Below are 24,527 nucleotides of genomic sequence, written 5' to 3'. Positions count from 1 at the left end.
GCCAACTGTACTCAAATACATTCCTGTAGTGATGTCCCACTATTACAACACTAATTTGAGGAAAGCTGTCCCTGTGTTCTAAATTTAATTTCTGCAAGGGTGGATTACCAAGGGCTCCTGTATTCTGCAGAGGAAGCTTTTAGAGAACTGCTTTAATCCCTACCCTATTCTGGAATTTTTATAAAGAGCATGAGCAGAATGAGAACAGGCAGCACACTCCAAAACAGAGATTCAGGTATTAAACTTTGGAGTTCTCCAATACTCTTTCCTTCGGCAACTTTCTGCACTTTGGTTTGCATGTCACTAAAACAGCCACATCAAAACCTGCTGTATGGATACAGCAAACTCAAGCAAAGAACTAGAACTGCACTACATGTTTTCTGTACGATATCTATAGCAGTGCAGCATTCAAAGCAGCACTTCTTCCTTAGTAAACTGATTGGTATCACACTAAAAGAAAATTCAAGGGAGAGAGAGCAAAACATCCAAGTTAGTGTTTAGGCCCATGGCTCTGCTTCCACTGCATGTGTGGGTTTGTCCTAGATACAATGGTGCTCCTTCAGCAGTGTAAAGGTCAGAATCCTGCAGAAATAAAAAAAATACACATTAACCGGCAGGACAGAATTCCAAAGGGTTCTAATATCCACAGGGGAGGGCTTTCTCTCAGCCCTACCACCATTGCAGGCTTGATTGGTGAGAAGATGGGAGAGGGCCTTCTCAGTGGCTGCTCCCACTTTCTGGAATGCCTTGCCACGAGAGGCTAGGCCGGCTCCTTTCCTGCTTTCCTTTTGCTGTCAGGCAAAGACCTTTTTGTTTAAGCAGGCTTCTAACAGGTTGCTTGCAGGGAGGCTTCTTATTGTATGCTTTTTAAATACACACACACACACACACACCTTTTTAATATGATTTTTATGGTTTAAATTTTATATTGTTATGTTTTATTTTATTCTTTTTCTGGGTCCTACTCCTGGAGAAAGATGGCATATAAATGAAATAAATAATATTAACAAAGAGCTCTCCTTTTCCAGATGAAGCCCTTAATGGCATTTTCAAGAACACTTGTTGAAAAAAAGAACAAAAACTCCTGGTCAGAGCGCCAGCTGAAGGAGCCCAGACAGGTGAAGCTGTGCAAAGCAATGCAGGCACAGTGGAGAGTTTTGCCCAAGGCTCTCCAAGAGCAGTTATTAAGTTAGGCTCACATAAGGGAGAACTTGACAAAACTATGTTTGAGAAGTACTAAATGTGGTACAATAACATGGAGAGAGATGAGAGAACAATACATTGTTCATATGAGACACAATGTGGTCAGGATTTAAGATTCAAGATGAAATGAAGTTTTTTGTTTAGTTTTTTTTGTTTTGTTTTGCAGGAGGTACAGCAACATGCTTGAATTTTACGGCAGATGAAGCTCCCAGTAAAACTATACATACACATAAATATTATACAACAATTTCCAATAAGAGATCAGGTGTAGAGTAACGTCCCCTATTGCATGGTAAGTTTTAATATCTGGCTAGACTACACACATGCATTCTTTACATGGTTTAATTTAACATGACTTTCTCAAGGCTTTTGCAAGGCTTCTGATGTTATCTCCTTATCAGTCACTCAGTCCACTTCTCTCTATCCCATTTGTTGCTGTGTGTCTTCAAGTTGTTTTCAACTTATGGTGACCCTAAGGTGAACTTCACAGTGTTTTCTTGGCAAGATTTGTTCAGTGGGGATTTGCCTTTGCTCTGTTCTGAGTGCAAGTGTGAGGCTGAGTGTGATTTGCCCAAGGTCACCCAGTGGGTTTCCATAGTTGTTGTGGGCCAACACTCAACTCACTACACCAACCAAACTCACACTTATTGAGATGGACTTGTAATGGCTGGACAAAATCACCAAAAAAATGGTGAACAGAAATGAGAGACGAAGGTCCATTAAATTATTTAGATATAATTTAGCTGTCTTTTGCTTCTTGGCTGAAGAAAACCAGGTTGCAAAATTATCCCAAGGAGGAAGACTGTGTGCTTTTTGTATCACTGACCTACAGACCCGATGAATTTTGCAGATCATAACAGTCCTGAGCGCCTATGAAAATTAAACTACACAATGAGATCTCCTTTACCAAGCACTCTAAAGCAATAACTTTTAATAGTAAGTGTATACTGTACATTCACTCAGGCTGCATCTGCACTTCAAAAATAATACAGCTTGACACCACTTTAACTGCCATGGCTCAGTGCTATGGAAATCTGGGAGCTGTAGTTTGTTGTGACACCAGAGTTTTCTGTGAGAGAAAGCTAAATGGCTCACAAAACTAAAATTCCCAGAATTCCATAGCATTGCACCATGAAAGTTGAAGTGGTGTTAAACTGGATTATTTCTGCACTCTGAATTTCTGAAGTCTCAGAATCTGCCTTGACTCCCAGGCTTGGGGGGGGGGGGGGGGCATATAAGTATATAAATAAAAATGATGATATTCTCAAGGGTCTTCTCAAAAGCCTCAATATTTTAGCTTATTTCTGTGTGCCAGTAGTGCATCCCTATCCTCCACAAATGCCCAATGTGTGTAATATTCTCACACACACCCTTTCTTGCAAGAACTTGCTCCATGTTTCAGAGCACTGAGAAGATACTCAGATATTGGTGAGAAACAAGTGTCATCTGTCTTTTTGAGTATGACAAGGATAGTAACGTTGAACAGACAACTACACAGAACCTTATTATGAGAACAGAGGGAGCAAAAGTTCAAATGTGTGTGTATGTCTAAAATGTATTTGAACACTGTGATATTATGAGAAGAAACCTACTACAACAGAGGAGGGGAGCACATGGTTTTTTGTGGGTTTTTCGGACTATGTGGCCATGCCCACATAGCCTGAAAAACCCACAAAAAACCATGGATGCCGGCCATGAAAGCCTTTGACTTCACGAGGGGAGCACAACTTTTTAAAAGCAAAGTGGGGTATATATTTAATAAATATTTAAAATATATTGTTGGCATTACTAGCATGTGCAGCAGCACCATGGATAGAAGCACAGGCTGCAACCTGGAGCACCTGAAGGGTATATGCCCATCAGTTATACAGAAAAACAGCAATTACATAGCTTTGTTTAAAGTGCATTTCATCTTTTAATTTGAGCTATGCAAGATGTCATGGTGGGTTTGGGACAAAATACCTACAACCATTAAGAACACAGTGGAGTGACAGAGAAATATACAAGAAAACCACTGGACACCTGACAAGGTCCTACCCTCAGGTTCATGAGCCTGACCACAGAGGTGCAGGGCTGTGCTACAACAAAACAAAAGAAGAGCACCAATGAGTCTGCTAGCAAGACATTTCAGCTCAGGATGAAACTCACAGGCTTTAGGCTAGGAGAAAGGATCCCAGGTTCCCAGGGCATCAACAGTCGGCCATTTTCAGGCATCCTTACTGGGAGAGCAGGCTGATGGCCAGCCTCTTCCAAGGTTAACATCAAGAACTCCAGTGGCTTCCAAAACCCAAATGCCACCCTTGTTCTGGGCACCACAATGCAAAAAGGATGTTGAGAAACTGGAGCGTGCCCAAAGGAGGACAACTAAAATGGTGAAGAGTCTGGAAACCAAGCCCTACAAGGAACGACTTAGGGAACTTGGGATGTTTAGCCTGGAGAAGAGAAGGTTAAGGGGTGATATGCTAGCCCTGTTTAAATACTTAAAGGGATGTCATATTGAGGAGGGAGGAAGCTTGTTTTCTGCTGCTCCAAAGACTAAGACCCGGAGCAATGGATGCAAGCTACAGAAAAAGAGATTCCACCTCAACATTAGGAGGAACTTCCTGACAGTAAGGGCTATTCAACAGTGGAACAAACCCCCTTGGAGTGTAGTGGAGTCTCCTTCCTTAGAGGTCTTTAAACAGAGGCTGGATGGCCATCTGTCAGGGATGCTTTGATTTAGATTTCCTCCATGGCAGGGGGTTGGATGGGATGGCCCTTGTGGTCTCTTCCAACTCTATGATTCTAAGAAAGAGAAAGCGGATGGAAGAGACCAACAAAAGGCTTTCTTAAGTGCTTTCTTCTCTAGCCTCACATGAATGAATTCCTCACCACATGAATGTGTGTCTAGAGCAGACTTAGCAAGGTTAATTTCTAGAACATGTTATGGAGCAATAAAGGAAACCCTTCTCTGAGCACATGCTGAATGTTTTCCTCATATCAGTAGACAACAGCTTTAGGTACACACACAGCCCATAACTTGGAAGAGAACACAATTCTAGGTTAATGGGCACTGATGGTTCCCATGCAGACTGAATCTCATCTCTTCTCCCGTCACCACTTTATATACCTGGGACAAAGTTTATACCGTTTTTCCCTCCACATCCCTATCCAACCCTTTTTAAAATAACCATCCTTTCCCACAACTTACCTCTCCCATCTTTTACCCTCTGTGTGGCTTTTGGGTTTTTAAAACTTGTACAAAACAGAACTTCCAGAGAGGTAACAGAGAGAATGAAATAAACGGAATCACTCAAATGGAGTCATTAGAAGAGGCTGGGGCCTCTAACACCCACCACCTGTGGCAATACTGGATTCCTGAATGAAGTGTTGGTTTTGTTAAAATGTGAGGAAGATCAAGCAGTAAAACTGAGCCACCAGTGTACATGTTAGAGGCTGCAATAGGCTATCTTTGTGCATCTGAAATGAGTCACTTAGTACATTCAGTAGTTACCTGCCTGACTTTGCAAGCACCTGAAAAGGAAGCAGAAGGGGACTGGTGCTGATTTTATTTGACTTTCTTCTCCTGGAGGATGGCTACATGTCATGTTTACTCAAAAAAATGTCCTACTGAGTTATGCACAATCACATGGAGTTTAAACAGCCCAGCCTCCCTCCAAACTGGGTCCCTCCAGATGTTATGACTTACAGCACCCAGCAGTCCTAGTTTTTAACTTTATGTTGCAAACATTTTACTGTGTATAACAACCGTGTTACTGCAATAATTGAGTTTGGCCCATGAAGATGAAGAGCTGCCTTAAATGAGATGGCTAAATTTAGGGGCCTATAGGAACCAGATTTTATCCCTTCACTGAGCAGTGGCTTTCACCATCGTTAACTTTATGGGACGATAGAACTTTAGGACTACTTTATCTTTTCTTAAAAATCTGAAGTTCTGCCCAAACTGAATGAGACCTGAATAGTTTATCCATGGTGGGTTAGCAGTAGCAGCAGTGTCCGCAGAGATAAGACTGTAAACTCAGAACAATCCCACATTAGTTTGAGCTGGAAACTGAAGGCAAACGTTCAGCATCTGAGCTACCAAGATGGGAAACATTTTCCCTTACTTGTGAGACTGTTGAAAGGCGAGAGAGAAAAGAAAAGCTGGCAGACTGGAATCTACACAAAGACTTAGAGCAAAATACATTTTTGTAAAGGACGTGGGTGTCTTACTCTGTATATTTCCATTCTGGTTTGCTCTAAAACTTACTTTCTAGGAACCATACTTACTGTCACCAAGGATGAGCTCAACTTCCTCATCTGCATCAGAATCTTCATCCTCCCCTTCGTCCCCCTCTTCTAGCAAGTTCGCCAGTTCCTCATCATCTGAAGGTGAGAAATCATTTTCTCCATCCTCTCCTGCATTGTCATTGTTTTCCTCTTCCTCTAGATCAGCTTCCAGCAGCTGATCGGTATCCAGTTCATCAAGGTCATCTGTATCATCTTCATCCTCATCATCATCTTCTTCCTGTTCCTCCTCCTCCTGAAGAAATATTACCAAAAAAGGCCACATGAGAGCTAACAAGAGCTGGATGGACCAACGCACAACCTTACAGTGATAAACATACTGCCATGCCTTTCAAAGTGTCCACCAAAACATGTCCAGAGCTTAAAGTTTCTCCTTCCTGATTCCCATCAAATGCAACAGACTGTGGAGACAAAACTCTTAACTGCAGAAGTAATATTACAAAAGGCTAACAAACTGTCCATTTAAAACAGATCTAGAAGAGTCCAAATGCCAGTATACTCCTAGCCACTGGGCAGAATGAAATTAATGGGACAAGTTAGGGCTCAAACAGACAGGTCAAAATAAAGCTGCTTCAGGTCACTTTGGACATATGCTATTTAAGTGACACATGCATCTCAAGAGGCCAGAAGCTGCACCAGAGCATGGCTTTGACACAGCTTCTAATCTCTTATGACACGGGCATCATTTAAACAGCATACCTCCAAAGTGACTCAAAGCAGCTTTATTTTGGCCTGTCTGTTTGGGCCCTTAGTTACAATTTAAGTCTCATTGATTTCAACAGGCCACTATAACTGGCAATCACACTGTCAGTGGTTAGCTATGAATGGAAATCTAAACCAACCATTAAATGGACATCTCCAATTTGGTCAAATAGTCCAGCAAAGGTTTCTCTTTTCACTATCATCCTGTTTGTCTTGAACTAATCAATCAGTTATTTTCAAGTCTTATTTGCGAGACAGTGAAATGCAACACAGAAGGTGATACCTCATAAAGAAAATAAGAAGTTTAAACTGATTTGGGGGACATTAATTTCATCCCAGTAAAATAGAGACAATAGTCACAGGAACACTTGTGACTAAAGTTACTTGGTCTTGACTTGATAAGGAAGTTAAAATTTTCTCAAAAGCATCACTAGAGATCTCTAACATCTCCCTGCTCTTGATTCCAATGGAGAGCTGTTATAATAATAATAATAATAATAATAATAATAATAATTTTTTTAATTTATATACTGCTATTCCAAAGATCATAGCGGTGAACAGCAAGTAAGCTAATTAGCAAGTAAGCTAATTTGCCCCCAACAGTCTGGGTACTCATTTTAGCGACCTCGGAAGGATGCAAGCCTGAGTCGAGCTTGGGCCCTTTTGCTGGTCTTGAACTCACAACCATGTGGTTTCGAGTGAATGGCTGCAGTACAGGCATTTACCCACTGTGCCACCAGAAGACACAACAATTTGTGCATACACACACACACATATATATATATACACTCACACAAGAATTTGCCTCTTTGCCAAGAAAGGCTGCTTAGAAAGAGAAGTGTTCCCATATGAACACATTCTCACTGCTCCATCTCATCAAGATAATCAGCCAGGAGGAGGGGTAAAACAGAAATAAATCTGATGTGATCAGTATCAAGTTCTCCAAACATAACCCATACCCAAAATATAATTCAGGAATGTAAAATGATTTGCTTTAAATCACGATATTCTGCTAATCCTTTCAAGTTTATTTATAGCATGTATCCAAATCTCACAGGCTTTCCATACAGTACATATTTAACAAATTATGGGAACACACTTCCTGGTGTGGACAAGAACTTTCCAGGCAGGTGCTCTGAAGAAGGTTAACTGGCTCATGTTTTTCATAGACAACAGAGAAACAAGCTTGAATCAAGGGTCTCCCATTGAGTAACATCTTAACCCAAGTCTTAAACCCAAGAATCAGGTGCTGGATTTGCAAAGAAAAGCAAAGTTATACGTGAAAAATTAATGTCTCCCTAATATTGCTGTATTCCAGTATTTATTTAATACTATGTCACAAAGCACAAAATGACATTTCTAATACAGTTGGCCCTCTGTTTTCACAGGGGATCCATTCCGCCCCCACAAAAACAGAGACTCGCCTATATTCAAGCGCCATAGGCTTGAATGGGGCATATGCCTGCAAGTGTGTGCAGGGTATGCGCCATGGGGGATCACACCATTGAAAACAACAGAGATCGCCCCTCCATAAATATTCAAGACCATGGACTTCAAGTCCGTGAGAAAGGAGGGGCAACTATACAAAACTGTTTAACACTATCTACACCATATATTTAGTGATTCTGTTCAACAGTCAAAACGTATGTCACAAAGTGTACCACCTAACTCCTCAAAGCACCTCAGCAGACACACACATTTTCAAAAGATATTGTCCCAACTGCAGTTCTTTGCTAAATTTCACAAAAAAATTGATGGCTACTATCAATAAAATGTGCACCAAAAGAACTTTTCCAAATTAAGTATTCATTTTCCAAATTATTTACCCTTCACTTAAATAACAAACCACATTAGAGAGTACACCACTGAGACCAAGTACTGTATTTTAGTCTGTTGAAAACTGAATTTTTTTAGTTCTCTGTTAACACTGCCTACACCATACATTTAGCAACAGCAAATACATTTCACTTACGCATGCAGCCACAAAATAATGTTTAATTTTCTAGCTTATACTTCAAAGGAGTGGATTATCTCAACTGGACTGAAACTTTTGAACATCTAAGTTTTTTGTGGTTTTTTTGTTTTTTTTTACTATGAAGAATTACCCACAATCCTTGTGTATTTTTAAAATCTTAGTTATAGCAGTAATATTATAATGGGTATAATGTCACTATGTATAGTATATACATCTAAACAGATTCTCTTTCCAAATACTAATACTAAGAACATTCCAAGCAGGGAGGGAATTATGAAACCTGTCTCCAAAGGGGACAGTGCCATGGAAGCAGCAGAATCCAGTGCATGGAGCCCCGGAGGTACTCAAGAAGATATGTGGAGGAAAAGCTTAAATTGCATTACTTGCCCTTCTGGAACATATACTTGGACAACCATGTCCCTCTATTGTCAAGGTGACTGAAAGAGGTCCAAGAAAGACTGTCAATGCAATGAGTATCATGATCGAGATGATGATTTTGATCTGGCGTGACTCATTTTCCTTTCTTTTTTTAAAATCATAGTTGAATTTATGTTTTACTCCTGAATAAACCTTACTCATCAAATTACATGTTCCCAGTTTCTATTCAGCTTCTTAGCCAGAGCCCATGAACGAAGGTGAACATCGTGATGATGGTTGATTGTTCCTGCAATATTTTGGTTTGTTGGTTTCTTTCTTTGTCTTGCAGTTCACAGGATGCCAGCCAATAGTGATTTCATGTCTTGCAAGTTTATGTGCCTCAGTCTAGAAGAACAACATGGCCCTACAGATGTCTGTCATTAACTTATTTATCAAAGGGGTGACATTTTCCTGCAGGAACTGTTGGTAGATTCCCTTTCACAAAATCAAAGAACCAAAGAAACTGCAAGAGCTATCTAGTCAATCCCCTGTCATGCAGGAATATACAATCTTTGAGAGATGGCCACCCAACCCTGTTTAAATACTGCCAAAGAGAAAGAGTCATAATCATCCAAGGCAGTCTATTCCACAACCAAACCGCTTTTACCATCAGAAGATTCTTCCTAACATTTAGGTGGAAGCTTATTTCTTCTCATCCGAATCCACTGTTTTGTGTCCTAGTCTCTGGAGCAGCAAAAAACAAGCTCACTCCCTCTTTTACACGGCATCCCTTCAGGTACTTAAATATGGTAATCATATCTCCTCTCAGTATTCTCCAAGTTAAACATACCCAGATTCCCAAGCCATTCTTTAGAGAGCTTGGTTTCTTGATCCCTTTCCATGCTTTTCTCTAGACACATTCCAACTTATCCTTCTTGAACTGCAGTGCTCAGAAACGGACACAGTATTCCAGATAAACTCTGATGGAAGCAGAATGGAATGGTGCTATTATTTCCCTTGATCTGGAAGCTATATTCCTGTTAATATAGCCTAGAATTGCATTAGCTAATATGTTAGCATTACACTGCTGACTCATATTTAAGTTGTGTTTACTAAGACTCCTAGATCCCTTTAAAAGTACTGCTGTCAAGACAGATGTACATTTCATCTGTTTTGTCTTCCTTTCTCTGATCCCTGTTGAAATTTATTTTGTTAGTTTTGGCTCAGCTCTGCAACCTGTTAAGGTTATTTTGAATTCTGATCTTTTCCTTTGGGATATTAATTTGGTAAGCATGCTCTTAATTGTACAGTATCATCCATGTGATTTATAAAGATGTTGAACAATATCAGGCCTAGGACAAAACCCAGTGGCATCTGTGACTTCTCTCCAGGGTGAAGAAGAACCATTGGTGAGCATCTTTTGGGTTCAGTGTATCAACTAGTTACAAATTTACCCAACAAAAGTACTGTCTATTCTACATTTTAGTAGTTTGTCTGCAAGAATATCATGAAAGACTTTGTCAAAAGCCTTATAGAAATCCTGGCATAATACATCTGTAACATTCCTTTGATCTACACAGTTTGTCATTTCTTGAGAGAGAGAAAGAGCTCTTTCACACTACAAAATTATAGCAATATGATCTCACTTTAACTGTCAGGGTTACATCCTATGGATGGTAGTTTGGCGAGTTGCTAAAGCACTTAGAGAATTCTAAATATTCTTCCTTAATCTGGCCCAAGATTAATCTAGAATGATTTTACTTATTTATTTAGAAACCTATGTTGGTTCTTAGTCAAACCTTGGAATTAACCTACATTCCATGGCATTATTTTTGTGGTCTTCTTTATAAGCTGACATCAAATGAAGCTTCTCTTTATTTTTCCCTCATGATACTTCTACAATGAAGTTAGCTGATGCATGTTAAACCAGAAATTGCAGTCCTAGACCTGAACCCAGTAAAAGTTCACAGTCCTATATTATGTTGAGACAATGAGGTCTGGCAAGACTGTTAGGCAGAGAATATGGCATAGGAAGTGTTGACGACCGAAGCTGGAAACTCTTGAACACTGGGCCAATAATGTGCAGTCAAGTCTCAACCTCCAACTCTAGACACTTTCCCAAGTAGATAAATTGTTTTAAAAAGGATCTTTCATCCTCTATGGGAAAAAGAGGATGCTATCTCCCACAACTATATCCACAAAGTGTATTCTTATGGTATGAAGGCAGAACATTTGGAGGCATAATCCCCATCTTCAGCATACCAAAATGGATGCAGTGGAACTCTGCATCCAGCAGCATGTTTAGACATGTGATCCCTGCCATAACAAATGCACAGTGCCAACAAAGTCAGTGTAACTTCCCAAATGGCTGAGGCAGGAGCTTGCTGCACCATGGCAGGAGTGCTGGCCCTAAGAGTCAATTATTTCTGTTAAGGAGGTGACTAGGACAATATTAATGGAGCTGTAGCTGGAAGTTAAACTTGAGAGCAATGAGTGTCTAAGAGGGATGGTTCAATGGCAGAGAGATTCATTCCAATTCTGTCCTTGCTGGATGGGTGGTGTGCATTTCCACAGGCATATCACTGTGGCAGTGACCTGATGGCATGGAGGCCAAAACCCATAGCAGAGGAATGGGGACTGACTAAGTTTGTAGAAAAAGGCATTTTATGTACAAGGATGATATAATAAGATAGGTCTGCTATTAGTGACTCTCAGACCGTTTGTTGATGGCAGGGTCTGAAAGCCAGTCCCAAGCAATGTGAAGGAGACCAAAACTGTGCATAACTGAAAAGGTCCACCTAGAGCAGTCATGGGAAAAATGCAGCCCATGAGCCACATGGATAAGAGCAGGGGCAATTTCCCCCATTTTCTGGGTCCCTTGGCCAGTTTCAAGCCCAGGGAGGCCTTTTTTCTAATGGGGAGTGAACTGGAAGACCATTGGCTCATGTGGCACAATTTTGCCTGACCTGGACGATGACCTAAGATGGCAGAATCTGTATAAACAATATTTATGTTCTGTCACATGTAATGTTGTGGAAACTCAGCCCTGGCCTACCTGTACTGGGTGTGCCTGGGCTCTTTGATATCAAATCTCATTCACTGTTTGACTGACTCACTCTCTGCTTTCAGGATACATCTGTCCATTTTCAAAGTAACTTCCCATATCATGCAAAACCAAACTACTATTTGTCAATCAATATGGGATGGAGTTACATCCCTTGTGGACTGAGTTGAGTATGGCTGAGTAACTCATGCATTTGCAAACTCTTTGGGGTCACATTTACACTTTACATTTTTCTTGATATACTCAAAATGTCTTAGAAGTAGAGCTAAAAATGTCACATTCAAGTAAATAATCTCAGCATGATCAATTCTATCCTTCTCTGAACATGGCTATGTGTATGTGTGTACAAAATACACCCATCTCCCTATGCTTTGAACAGCTACTTTGTGTACCTGAGCAATATATACAGTGAGCCCTTCTTATTCACTGAGCTTTGGTTCCAGGAACCTCGCTCCTCAGTGGATACCAAAATCTGTTGATGCTCAAGTCCCATTAAATACAATGACAGTGTCCTTTATATAAAATGGCAAAATCAAGGTTTACTATTTGGAATTTATACTTTTTATTATTTTCTCAAACTGTGGACACTTGAATCTGTGGCTAAAAAAATCCATGGATAAGGAGGACTGATTGCATTTTGTTCATGAAATCTCAATCCAAAATAATGAAAATGAAATCTCAATCCTTGCTTTATGAAGCTGGCTTGTTTCAACAAATCAGTTAAGAGTAACTACAGTTTAGAGTTCAGGCATAATACTAAACTGCATTTAACTAGAAATAGAAGCAGTTTCCAGTCACCTCTTTGCAGCACAATGGTGAAGAAGGGAGAAAGGTATGCATGACATACCTTACACATTTAAAAATAAAGGTTGTTGTTACACCCATATCATGCCCTTGCCAACAACCCCCTCTCATTAAACCCAAACCTGTTCTTATCACCTACTGTATATACACCCACTGTGTGTGTGTGTGTGTGTGTGTGTGTGTGTGTGTGTGTGTGTGGTTCACTTGAATTGCAAAAATGAGTTTTGGCTGAATAGTTCATTTATTTTCTTTGAAAATCTGCCATGTATTACTTGGCTATAATATGTCTTCATCTTAAACTGCTGCTCTAAAAATCTGCTTAAGTCTTCATCTTAATTTCTAAAACTGCTCTCTAAAACTCATCCCTCACTGAATGGTGTAACTGCTTTTCCAACATGAGACGGTTCTTTTCAGTTCCCTTCCTGTATATTTCCAGCCCAAATCTTACTCCCACATCCTCCCTTGTCCCACCTAAAGTTTGAATTAATTAATGTCTTCCATTTTCATGGGACAGACATTCAGGCAAAAATGCTCTGAAACACATAGAGCTTGCTTTACCTTTAGGGGTCCACCTCTCCAAGTATACACAAACCCTTCACAGGTTATCCAAGGCATGATGCAGAACTGACTAGACATATTAGCACACAGAAGGCAAGTTTCTTACCATAGGCTTCTATGCAGACGAGGAGACAGGGATAGATGAAACACACGTAACACAGCAAACAATTTGTCATAGATGCCAAATTGGAGTGAAGAGATAAAACACAGTTATTGCCATTCTACAGCTTTAGCTAACTAAGTCACTAACTACTTATCTACAGTAGCTACAAACATTTTAATACCCCCTACCCCCCCACTGTATTTTTCATATACTCTGTTTGGGTTCAGTATGTTGCACAACACATTGCCTTTATTCTGTGCAAGAGGTTTTAAGAGCTCAGGATAGAGCACATACTTCATACACAGAAGATACAATTCCAGTTAAAAAGAAATCTAGTAGCAGGTGATTCTATGGCCCTGTACAGATGGGCCCTTTGCGGCGCACCCATGACGTGTTAGGGTTGCCTCGGGGGCAGTGTGTGCAGACGCCCCGCAGCCCTAGCATGTGATGAAGGTGTCACAGCTGCACAGCACCACCCACATGGCGTGCACAGCTATGACGGAGCAGCTGCACAGCGTACAAACAGCACTGCATAGCTGCAACGCCATTGGGATGTCTTTGTAGGTTTGCAGTGGCGCAACTGCGCCACAAAAAGGAGACACTTTTTAATGCTCCTTTGTTGCTGTGCAGCAGCGTCGCACAGCTTGGTTGCTGCAGCGCTGCTGCAAAGCAAAGAGAGGCGCCTCCCCAGCACTTCTTTCTGGCAGTCTGTATCCTGCCTATAACACCTTTCTACCTCAGACACTGGAGAACCACTGCAAATCAGAGTGGAGAATACAGACCCAGTTGGAGGGTCTGGTATAAGTCAGCGTCATATCTTTATCTTCCTAAGAAGTATTTATTTTGAGCCCAAACTTTTATTTTAAAAATGCAAATAATAATAGTATTTATACTTCAGCCAAAAGGCTATCAGAGCGGCTTACAATTTTTAAAATTAGACATTTCCCTGCCCTCAGGTTTAATGGTTATAATAGAATAGTAACAACTCAACTTAGGGAAACTACTACATTTATTAGAGCATTAATTTACTTATGTGAAATCTATTGGATATGCCCTAACTCTGAACTTTTGCTAGAGAGCAAATCTACTCCATTTAAAGAGAAATTGTAGTTAATTTTATGTACAAGTACACAAAGTACATCAAAAAGATCTAGTTTTTGAATACTGACACTAGCACATTAATCTTTAATGATACATTGTTTGCCTTTCTCTATTTCTCTGAAACAAATCAGTAGTGAACACAATCCAGTGCTAATGCTAGCTGAGGAATTCAGGGAAAGGTAGTCCCAAAAAGTGATTTCTCCAGGTTTCAAGATGACCACCTATACTCATCGATATTAATTTCCTCAAATATTTGTATTTAACAAGTGATTTCACTCTCTATACAGCTTACTATTCACTACCTTTCCATGCTAGCAGATGAAAAAGATCTACAGCAAAAGACAGAGACAATCACCATTCTTTACAACATATCATGCTGTTCCAAACAAGATGCAAGATTGTGGCCAATGAAGCTCTGAAATGTGACTAAGGTCACTCTATACAGAAAGTATGTCAAGACCAGACTGAGTTAAACCACATCATGCATGTACTGCCACATCCCCTTCTGCCACCAAGTCTCCTTTTTCTCTTACCCAGTGAAACCTGCATTGTACAAGATGGGTGATGTGATGGGCATGAGCAACTGAAACCATCACATCACCCATCACATCACCATACCGTTACATGACTAATGGCAACTCTAAGGACCATGTATCTCCCACTGATGTTGGGCACTGCTGATATAGTTGCTCTTACCAGTGGGAGATTTAGTAGATTATAAAAGATCTAAGGCAGGGGCAGCAAGAGGACAGCTAAGAATTCTGCATCTAGTCTCCCAGATTCTGCTCCTTGCAACATTCACACAGTCATGTTCTTGGCACAGCTGGGACTGAGTGAGGCATCTGACAATTTTCCTAACTTATTTTCTGGCCCCTTCACCCCAATCACTGTAGATACTGGACAAAACAAGAAGGAAATATCCTGTGTCTAACAACTAAGCAAGGCTTTTCAAGAAGGACTACCTTTTTCTTCTAACCAAAATATCAATTTGATAACAAGAACCAACTGTTTACATGGGGTCTATTGATGGGAGAAGACTAAAGATGCTTCCAGAAAGAAGCCTCTTCCGCTGGCAGAAGCAATATTACTCATCCCTGATGGTCCAAAGGGAAAACCAAGAATTACAGAAATGGCACATGATGGCAAAGTTCAAAGCTACTATATATGTGTGGCACAGGTGGGGAATGGCACACACCTCACAAAGCACAGCCACGTCTTTCTTGTGATGTCTTTTCTCTTCATTTCCATTTTAGTTCAAAGCTAACTAGAGGAGGACTCTGAAGACCTTACAAAACAGCAGTGGGGAATCACCAAAACACAGAAACCTGAAATTACATTTGTTCTTTGTAAAAGCAGTGGCCAACAAAGCCTACAGGGCACTGAAGAAAAGTTGACATGTATGCATGTGTGCACAAGCACACACATACACACACCTGCTTATTTTGTCCAGTCTATATTTCTGGCACTACTCTCCAGCAATCCATGTCCTTTGCAAAAGTTGGAGTACTGTATACATGAGGTAGATGCCGCTTTTCCTCCTCCTTTGCATGTAGGACTGGTTAGTGTATCTGATAGCAATTTTGGCCCACTGCTCCTATAGTTGGAGAAGACTGGGATGCAAATACAACTATGAGAAATAAATTATTGACACCAGTCCAGCTCTCAGGAAAATCAATGGTGGCCTAGATTTCCTGCCTCCATATTTGTGAACTCAGAGCTTCCAGGAACATTGTTAACACTATGTATGAGAAATCAGAAGAAGCTAAAGAACAAAAGCTATTCAATCACATCTCAAACGAACAGGAAATCCTCAGTGTGAATATATCAGAAAAAGGGTCATTACCAACAGAAAAGGTCAAAAATGAGGAGTGAGATTTCAGGGACTACTGTTGAGATTATGACTTATTAAAACTGCATTATGTGTTGCTGGAAAACTCCTCTGGAAAGCTTTTGTTTTAGGGAAAAATACTAATGACACACCGGTCAATGAAAAATGCCTGACACTGCCTCTATTCTGAGTTAAGGAAAGAGAAAACGTTTCAATATTTGTCTGACATATTAGCTTAAAGTTTCTTTCACCTCTACTTTTTTTGCCCAAGATTTCAGGATTCGACCAGCACTCCAAACTCTGGACAGCAACCGCACAGACACAGCACTAAAAAATTGTAAATACATTTCAACAGCAGCAGAATACAGACAAGCAAAACAACAACACTTTGTTGGTAGTCAAGCTGCTTTCTTCAAACTGAAGCAAAAACAATAGTCACCATTTTTAATTACCCTCATACTTCATCACAGGAAAGACCTGTCAGTGACAAAATAGGCTAAACCAGATACTGGTACACAAGGGAACAGAAAGCTCCCATTAAGTAGGGGTTTATCTCCTTAGGCAGCAATGACCAACTTCAAAGCCTAGTCTAGCTATTTCATAATACATTGTTGGAAGCATGGACACTGGATGGATGTCATGGGAATCCATAAACTACTGTTAAGAACATCATAAAGTCTCATTTCTCATTCCAATTCTGAGTAGAGTTCTCAGAGTGATTAATTATACATAATTTATATTAAATAATTAGAATTTAATTACTGTATATACTCATGTCTAGAAATTTTAGTTTAAAATTTGCCCCCAAAAACCTGGGTCGACTTATCCAAGGGCCAATGTAAATACTGTACTTTAACCTTTATTTAAAAAGGTAACCATCCCTTGGTGAAAGCAAAGAGCCTGATCAGTCCTGGAAGCACTGCCCCCACTCTGCTCCCTCATCCTTCTAGCCTTTAGTGGGAGCACAAACATTTATGCCTGCAGAAATTTTGTATACTCTTTATTATTATTATTAACCTTTATTTATGAAGCGCTGTAAATTTACACAGACATGACACAGAAGGAGAAGGGAGTGGTGGCCCTCTGTTACATGCCCTCATGTTTTACATTTGACTTATCCACAGATCACATCAAAATGTATAATTTTGTTCCAAAAACATGCCCTTGACTTTTACATGAGGTCAACTTATAGTCGAGTATATACATTACAAACACATAAAATTAAATGATTAAAAGCTAAAACACACTATTATTGCTAATGATTAATTAATATCAGATTTAATACCAGATTTTTAAAAAATCTATAGAACTGCAACAAATTAAAGCACTTAGTGGCATTCTCTCAAAATTAAGTTTTAATGTACTGTCTTTCTACAACAAACTGAAAACAAATATATTATATTCTAATAGGGGCTGAAAGATGATTTTCAAACTACTTCTAAAGAATTCAGCTAAAATGTAACAGCGAAAAAAGAACTCACCTGGTCTTCTTCCTCATCTTCTTCATCTTCTGCCAAACGCTGCCTGCCCACTTCATACAGCCTGCAAACAGTGTCCATGTTCATGGCATCCATGCTTCCTTGGTTCTAAAAACAGAAACCATGCAGCAAACAGAACGAGTTAAAACACAGATTCTCCACCACCTGATTGCTGCAATCCCATATTTTAATTCATGTACAAGAATAACATTTACCTCAATAACTGCCAAGTAACAATCCTTTGTGTCTGTACACAAGTCAAAAATGTTTCTTTTTACATCAATGGTTGCTGGAAAAGAAAATAACAGCTTCAACAAGTATCTTCAACTAAAAACAACCCTAGAATCCAGTTTTCAAACATTTAAAACAGCAGTTTCAAACACTGAATGCCATGCAGAACAGCACTGTTTTGGCTATCTACTGGAAGCTTAAAAGAGTTGGAGCCAGCCTAACTTCTTTGTGTAAGGAGTTCCATAGCTGAGGTGCTACTAAAGAGAAAGTCCTGTTACATGTACCCATTAACCCACCTTCACTATGTGTTGGGACATACAAGAGGCCTCAACTGAAAATCTCAAATTTCTGGCAAATGGCCCAATGCATCACAGCTCACTTTCTTTGGGACAAAGAGCTTTCTCTTCCACTTATTGTGGAGATTCATTCAGGGCTTGGTGTCCCAGTATTTTCACCAAAAATGTTAGATAGCACTTTTTTCAGCAGATCACCCCAACACAGATTTTCCCCAGTGTAATTTCAGATAAATGCAGCCACAAACTTTACCAATTGGTTTGTAATCTGTTGCGTTGAATGTCCTGAATGATGACCCAAAGGGGCTTCGCATCCTCTCTTCCAGCAAGTCATCTTCATCATCAGCCTGTAACATAGCTGATAGAAAGGAAGTAATAATTTTTAAAAATACATGCTAGAAGGCAAATTGTTTTTAAAAGAAGCAAGGCTAGTAAAGGAGTAAAATTCTTAAACATTTAAATGAAGCTAATTTCTCTTAAAGCAGAAAAATATTCCAAATTCACAAAATGTAAAATGCCACAATGTCTAGAATATATACAATATGTATTATAACCTGAAGAATTTGAGTTATCCTCTAAATAATTATGGATCAGTTTTATGGGGGAGATTTGCAAGCAGAGGCTTTGTGGGAAAAGAACACTGAATAGTACAGCAGTGAAGGACTGGCAAAAAGAGGTACCAGAAAAAGAGAGAAAAGTGCAGGCAGGGAGGATAGGGAAGGTATGAAGATACAACATCAGGAGAGAATAGGATACCAAGGTAGTAGAAGGAGGCAGTAGTTTACCGGGAAAGGGAGTAGTCAAACATAACATGGAAGGACAGTATATCCCACAGAAGTGAGTTGTGATCCCCTGTGCACTTCTGCAAGATGGCAGATAGTAGTTAACTGGTCAAGCCAATAGACCTCTTACCTCCATACATGACTGTTCCAGTGTGGTTGAAGACAACACGACACTGATCCAAGGCTGGCACTGTGTGTAGCAAATGGAAAGTCCGCAGGTCCCACTGGAAAGTGCATTAAGGAAGACAACACCCACCCACCAGCAGCACATTTATTTCCAGGGCAGTCAGCATATCAGCAGCAGCAACTTATCACTACATCATTATCACTATTGGTACATTTTTCCCCCAAAGAAGTAGGCATAAAATCTATTACAGCATCAAAAGGAGGGGGGAGGAACATGGCAGCACTTTTAAGACTTTTATTTATTTTAGCATGAGATATTGTGGATATAAACCCAATTCTAGCTCCAAATTCAGACTTGGTTGGTATACTTTCTTCTTCATATTAAGTTGCCTACAAGACAACCTCACCACTTAAGAGTCCATGAAAGGTAACTTTCATTTCAGTTGATATAATATACCATAATGAACATTTGCAAGTTTGTCTAATGAACCATTTGCCTGTTTTCCCTATTAATTTTTCAAAAATCTTTGATCTTCTCAAAAGCTATGTTCCTTTTATACAGAATTCAGAAATAGGAACCTAAACAGGGCCTTGACTTCACAGGACTGTGAATTCTTTGATAAGTATGAAACATCTTGGATTTTACTTGCTATAGCTTGCTTTCTGTCATGAGCCACAATCTGTCAGAATCACATACAGTATTGACAGTGAGTGGCCCCAAAGCAAAAAATGGGTGTGACCGCCACTTTTCTCCCTGTCTTGTTGTGAAAAAGAAACATTGGTTCTTGCCTATGATGTTATCATCTACAGCAGTAAAAGATGAACATCCCAATTCCATGTTAGAGATCTTTAGAAAAGAAACTCAAGTTAAAAGTTCCATTATACTACCCTTTGTGACCATTCTTAAAACAAAACCATGCTGCAGGAGCAAAAGACTGCTTCACATGCAACTGGAGATTCTTTTCCTGTTTTTGCTCCCAAAACCCTCAGCTCTTTTGAAATTTTGCTCCAGAGTGTCCCTCAGGCTTTGAGGGAATGAGTAGGCTGCAGGAGTGAGTGGGATTCCTCACCTTTGGTTCTTCTGATACAAGAAATTCTTGCAGCAGAAAAACTGCACTGGATTTCACCCTTGGAGTACTGCATAGGCATAGGCTCAAATGGCCACATCTCAGGAAGGAAACTGCAGAGATCTTAAGTTCTTATGTACCCCACTTTTTCTCCCCACCTTCATCTTCCCTCCTTGCACACTTGGCTCCCTGGGAAGTGACAGAGTCTGAATTGGTCATCTACACATAGCTTTCATGCATAATAAACACATATATCATGCCACAACTCCATGAAAGCTATTCTCACTCTTCCTATCCACCTTCTGTACCCTGTGCTCCTCCACTACATAAAGTTTGGCCTACATGATGCCCATCTTTGTTTGACACTCCCCCTGCCCCATGCTGAAACGTTTTTTGAATAGGAGTACCTACCTGGCACTGCAATATGTGAAGCCAAAGAACCTATTTACCCAGCTTCTGCTACTGCCAAATCTACAAAATTTCATTCATCTGTTCCATAAGATCCATCAAGAATGGTTATGCCCTATGCTGCAGCTGCTGGCTCCTCACAACAAGCTCTTTAAGACTCCCATGCCAGACACAGTTAAGGCAGAAAGGATACAATCTCTGTGTTGACTATGACTTCCAGCCCATTTGGATGAAAAACACCACTAATGGTCATATTGAATTTATCAAATTTATGTATAGCCTGTGCAGAGCGGACATCCCAAAGGACACCATCATTTAAGACAAGGTCATCTGTGGGGTTAAAGGTGGCACAATTCTTCTTGTAGTTGTTTGCAAGATCTGGATTAAACAGAGTCAACAGCTTGTTGCCAGTCTGAATATCATAGATCTTTCAGATTGAAAAAGAGAAAAACATTAATTAGTCAAGATAAACAGAATGTTTGCATGAACTGTACTGTACTTATAAGCATTTCCAGATCAGTCTCTATGGACAGCCATCTCCTCGTGCTCACTCACCTTCTAAAGAGCTCATTAGTTCATACACAGCTTTCCTGAGAACACTCCAAAAACAGCAACTTCATAATTTTCTAACAAACGGTATACTATATTTATTAGCTTTTGAATGACGCAGCGGTTAAATGCCTGTACTCCAGCCATTCAACAAGGTTGCGAGTTCAAGACCAGCAAAAGGGCCCAAGCTCGACTCAGGCTTGCATCCTTCCGAGGTTGCTAAAATGAGTACCCAGACTGTTGGGGGCAAATTAGATTACTTGCTAATTAGCTTACTTGCTGTTCACCGCTATGATCTTTGGAATAGCAGTATATAAATAAAACAAATTATTATTAATTATTAGGAAAATTGTTTACCTTGCTAACTCTCTCCCTTTCAAAAACTGTATTTTAATTTATAGTTTTAACAAGGGTTCTCTTCTCTAGATTCTCTCACTCTTGGTAATCAAGAAAAACAAAGGGTAAGATATTCCCAAGTTTCACAACAGCTCCCCTGTTTTCCTAATTCAAATAAAATAATTTTCGCTGTACCTCAATCATTCTTAATATGTCCACCATCTCCAAATTTAAGCAAATTTCTTCAAGAAGGGTTGTAGCATAGAATCCCATTTTGGGAGAAAGGTGGGATATATATCCAATAAAACAAATAAATAAATTAGAAGAAATAGCTACAACTGTCCACTGATACATAACAAGCTACACTATGTTTCATGAGCATCTGACAAGCCGGTTGTACAAAGGCCATGGCGCTTCTCAGATATTCCAAGCTAACATGGCTGCAGAGAAGCAGCCATGTTAGTCTACCCTCAAATCTAACATGGGCTACATTGTAAGATTTCAGACTCAAATCCTCTTCAGGCAGATTTTAGCCCAAAGCTGGGATTCCTGCAGCCTGCAAGTGTTGTTGAACCTGAACTCCCAACACAGCCAACAGTGAGGAATGCTGTGATTTGCAATCCAACAAATTCTGGACGGATGCAAGATTCCCTGCTCTAGTCCATGAAATCTTTCTCCATTAAGAAAAAAGGAGAATCTTTTAAACTGCTGAGACACACTGTGATATGTTTACTTTTGTGCTCTGTGATTGTGCAGCATTTGGCCTGCCAACATTCTGCTTCTGTGCAAGAGTATTTCTTGTGACTCTTGCAAATGAAGTCTGAAAATATTTTAGAGATTTCCTTTAAAATTATTTTCACACAGATGTTTAACTGAGAACCAGACCAATGACTCCTACTTGAAGCATCTGACATTGTTTTTTTTTAACTTTTTCTCTGATACCTGTAATTTACAAAATCCCTGCAGTACGTATATTCTTTTGCTGAAACAAATGCTCTTATCCTGCTGCTACACCAATGATGAGATTATTATCGGAAATCAGATTTCCCTCAAAGGTTAATAGAAGGAGCAGCAAAGCATCACAGAATGATGTTTTGTTTAAATGCAAATATTCAGGGAAATCAAGAGGGCAAGGAAAATTAAGAATTTGAATAGATTTGTTGCTTTGTGACAACATTTGTTTCCATCATGCAAAAAAAATCCTGGTGTGAACTCTGCATGAAATTTACACCTTCTGCATGAATTCTGCCAACTCTTCAGAACAGAGGTGCTTTCATGTTTTCATACCGGTGACCTGGACAATTTTTATTAAAATTACTGGGCTGGATCCAGTAATTGGACTCTTCTCGACTCCTCTTGATTAAGCAAACAACCAAGATGCAATGGTGGCTCCTACCAGGAAAAGGGAGCCCCCCCCCCCCATCATATACTTCCCCAACCCTTCAGAGTAACTTTTTAGTAGGAAGAGAAATTTGCCAGGGGAAACGACAAAAACTGCCTCTAGCCACCCATTCCAGGAGGAGTGCCCCCATAAATAAAGTTCTACTCATGGAAACTCTAGCTCCAAGCCACTTATTCATCTTCATTTCTCCTGAATTAAATGCCAGCATGAAGGAAATTCCATAGATTTTCTCTCTGAAACTTTACATGTACTTTTGCTGTTACATTTAGTGACTGTTGAACAAAGTGTCATACCTGGAAGAGAAATATGTTGATAGTCCTGTGCCAATGGCCAAAATCCATCTAATCAATCCCCATAAAGCCTGTTCCATCATCCAATCCTTCTGAATAGTGACAATATCACCATCACATTTGGACTCATTTCTAATTCCTTTTTAAGCACTATCAGAGCCTCATCAGTCCTACCCAGGACATTGGTTTAAGATACATTTACAACATATTAAATGTGATAAAAGTCAGGCCCCATTAATAGCCCCTTTTGCCACATGAACTATGAGCCAAAGGTCTGCCTAAATAAAAAGGTCTTTAACTGCTTGTAGAAAAGAAAGAAGAGACCAACCTAATTGAAAGGAATGCCACAGTCTGTGAGCAGAATATACTTACACATCATTCTGCTATCTGTTATATAATATCTGGAAGGGACCCATCATCTTTACTTTGCTAGCATGTTAACCCACCAGACTCTTAGTAGTATTTTCTCTCTCTACACCATGATTCCTCAAACTGACACCACTTGGACTGGATGTTCTGTAGTCCAACACCATCTGGAGGTTGCTGGTCTAAATCATTTGGTTTAATCCGATGCCATACGACAAGAACGAGAAACATTCACTGCCACACCTGTTTTGTGGAATCATACTGATGATCATGTCTGTAACCATCACTCATACTGCAAAAATCATGATGGGCTTTCTTCCTTCTCTTCTCTACCTGTCACTTCAAGATGGGAAATAGATGTTCTGCCCTCTGATTTTGCAGGGCACTATGGTATATGGAGATCAGGGGGAGACTCTAATATCCTCCTGAACCACAGAGAACAGCCATTGTGGACACCTGATTACAACAGCAAATGCAATCGTGATGCAATCTGTTTGTGTGGTCCAGTGCAGCCTCCCATCTAGAAAGTTACTCCAGCCCACCATAAAGCATGGTACTGGCTGGAAGTTACTTTAACAAAACCACATCTTTAGAACTGCACTGGCTTTGGAGATTCTGCAGTTACTACTTACATGAGCAATATCCCCCTTTGTGCCAATGACCCTGTCCTGAGAATGCTTGCTGAATTCCACATAGTGGTCATCCGTGAATGAATGCCTGCACAGAAGAACCAAATATTTAGTGAGCAGTAAAACACCAAAGTGAAGTTTTAAAAGTGTCATTCTGTCTACCTTTGTGTGTTAGTATTCAATGTACTAGAATGCATCATACAGCACCTAATGAGTTATCAGCAGGAGTCAGCCATATCCTGGCTTCTATTAATACTGTGCAATCTTTTCATTTGGGTAATCTTTACCTATCTATTTTCTGACCATTATTGCACCTGAATAAATTTCTATAGTGAACCAAAGTGAGCCTTGTGGTCATTCTCTTCCCCTTGACAATGTTTTTGTGTATTCCATTCTACACAGCCACTTGTATAGGGTGTTGTTAGTTTTTACTGTTCTTAATTGTTAACTTTGTATTGTTGTCATGCTAATGTTTTAATTGTCTTACTCTTTGATGTACACCGCTGTGATCGCTGGAATAGCGGTATAGAAATAAAATTATTATTATTATTATTATTATTATTATTATTATTATTATTATTATTATTA

General features: G+C 39.8%; 1 protein-coding gene across 7 annotated transcripts in view; it reads right to left on the bottom strand.

The window, feature by feature from the left end:
• DCAF1 (DDB1 and CUL4 associated factor 1) overlaps positions 1–24,527 on the bottom strand; it is a 57,743-nt gene that overhangs the window by 2,138 nt on the left and 31,078 nt on the right. For 6 of the 7 annotated variants that reach the window (XM_042450209.1, XM_042450214.1, XM_042450213.1 and 3 more), the window contains 8 exons: positions 23,943–24,027; positions 20,561–20,794; positions 18,897–18,990; positions 18,238–18,342; positions 17,676–17,749; positions 17,464–17,568; positions 13,057–13,065; positions 5,473–5,725 (listed from right to left, as the gene is read on the bottom strand). In XM_042450209.1, coding sequence (XP_042306143.1) covers positions 5,473–5,725; positions 13,057–13,065; positions 17,464–17,568; positions 17,676–17,749; positions 18,238–18,342; positions 18,897–18,990; positions 20,561–20,794; positions 23,943–24,027 — 959 coding nt within the window. The remainder of the gene's footprint in view (positions 1–5,472; positions 5,726–13,056; positions 13,066–17,463; positions 17,569–17,675; positions 17,750–18,237; positions 18,343–18,896; positions 18,991–20,560; positions 20,795–23,942; positions 24,028–24,527) is intronic. The other variant, XM_042450215.1, reaches the window with a different exon arrangement.

This window comes from Sceloporus undulatus, chromosome 2 (genome assembly GCF_019175285.1).
Source record: "Sceloporus undulatus isolate JIND9_A2432 ecotype Alabama chromosome 2, SceUnd_v1.1, whole genome shotgun sequence".
NCBI lineage: Eukaryota > Metazoa > Chordata > Lepidosauria > Squamata > Phrynosomatidae > Sceloporus > Sceloporus undulatus.
This window is presented reverse-complemented; position numbering and strand designations above follow the sequence as displayed.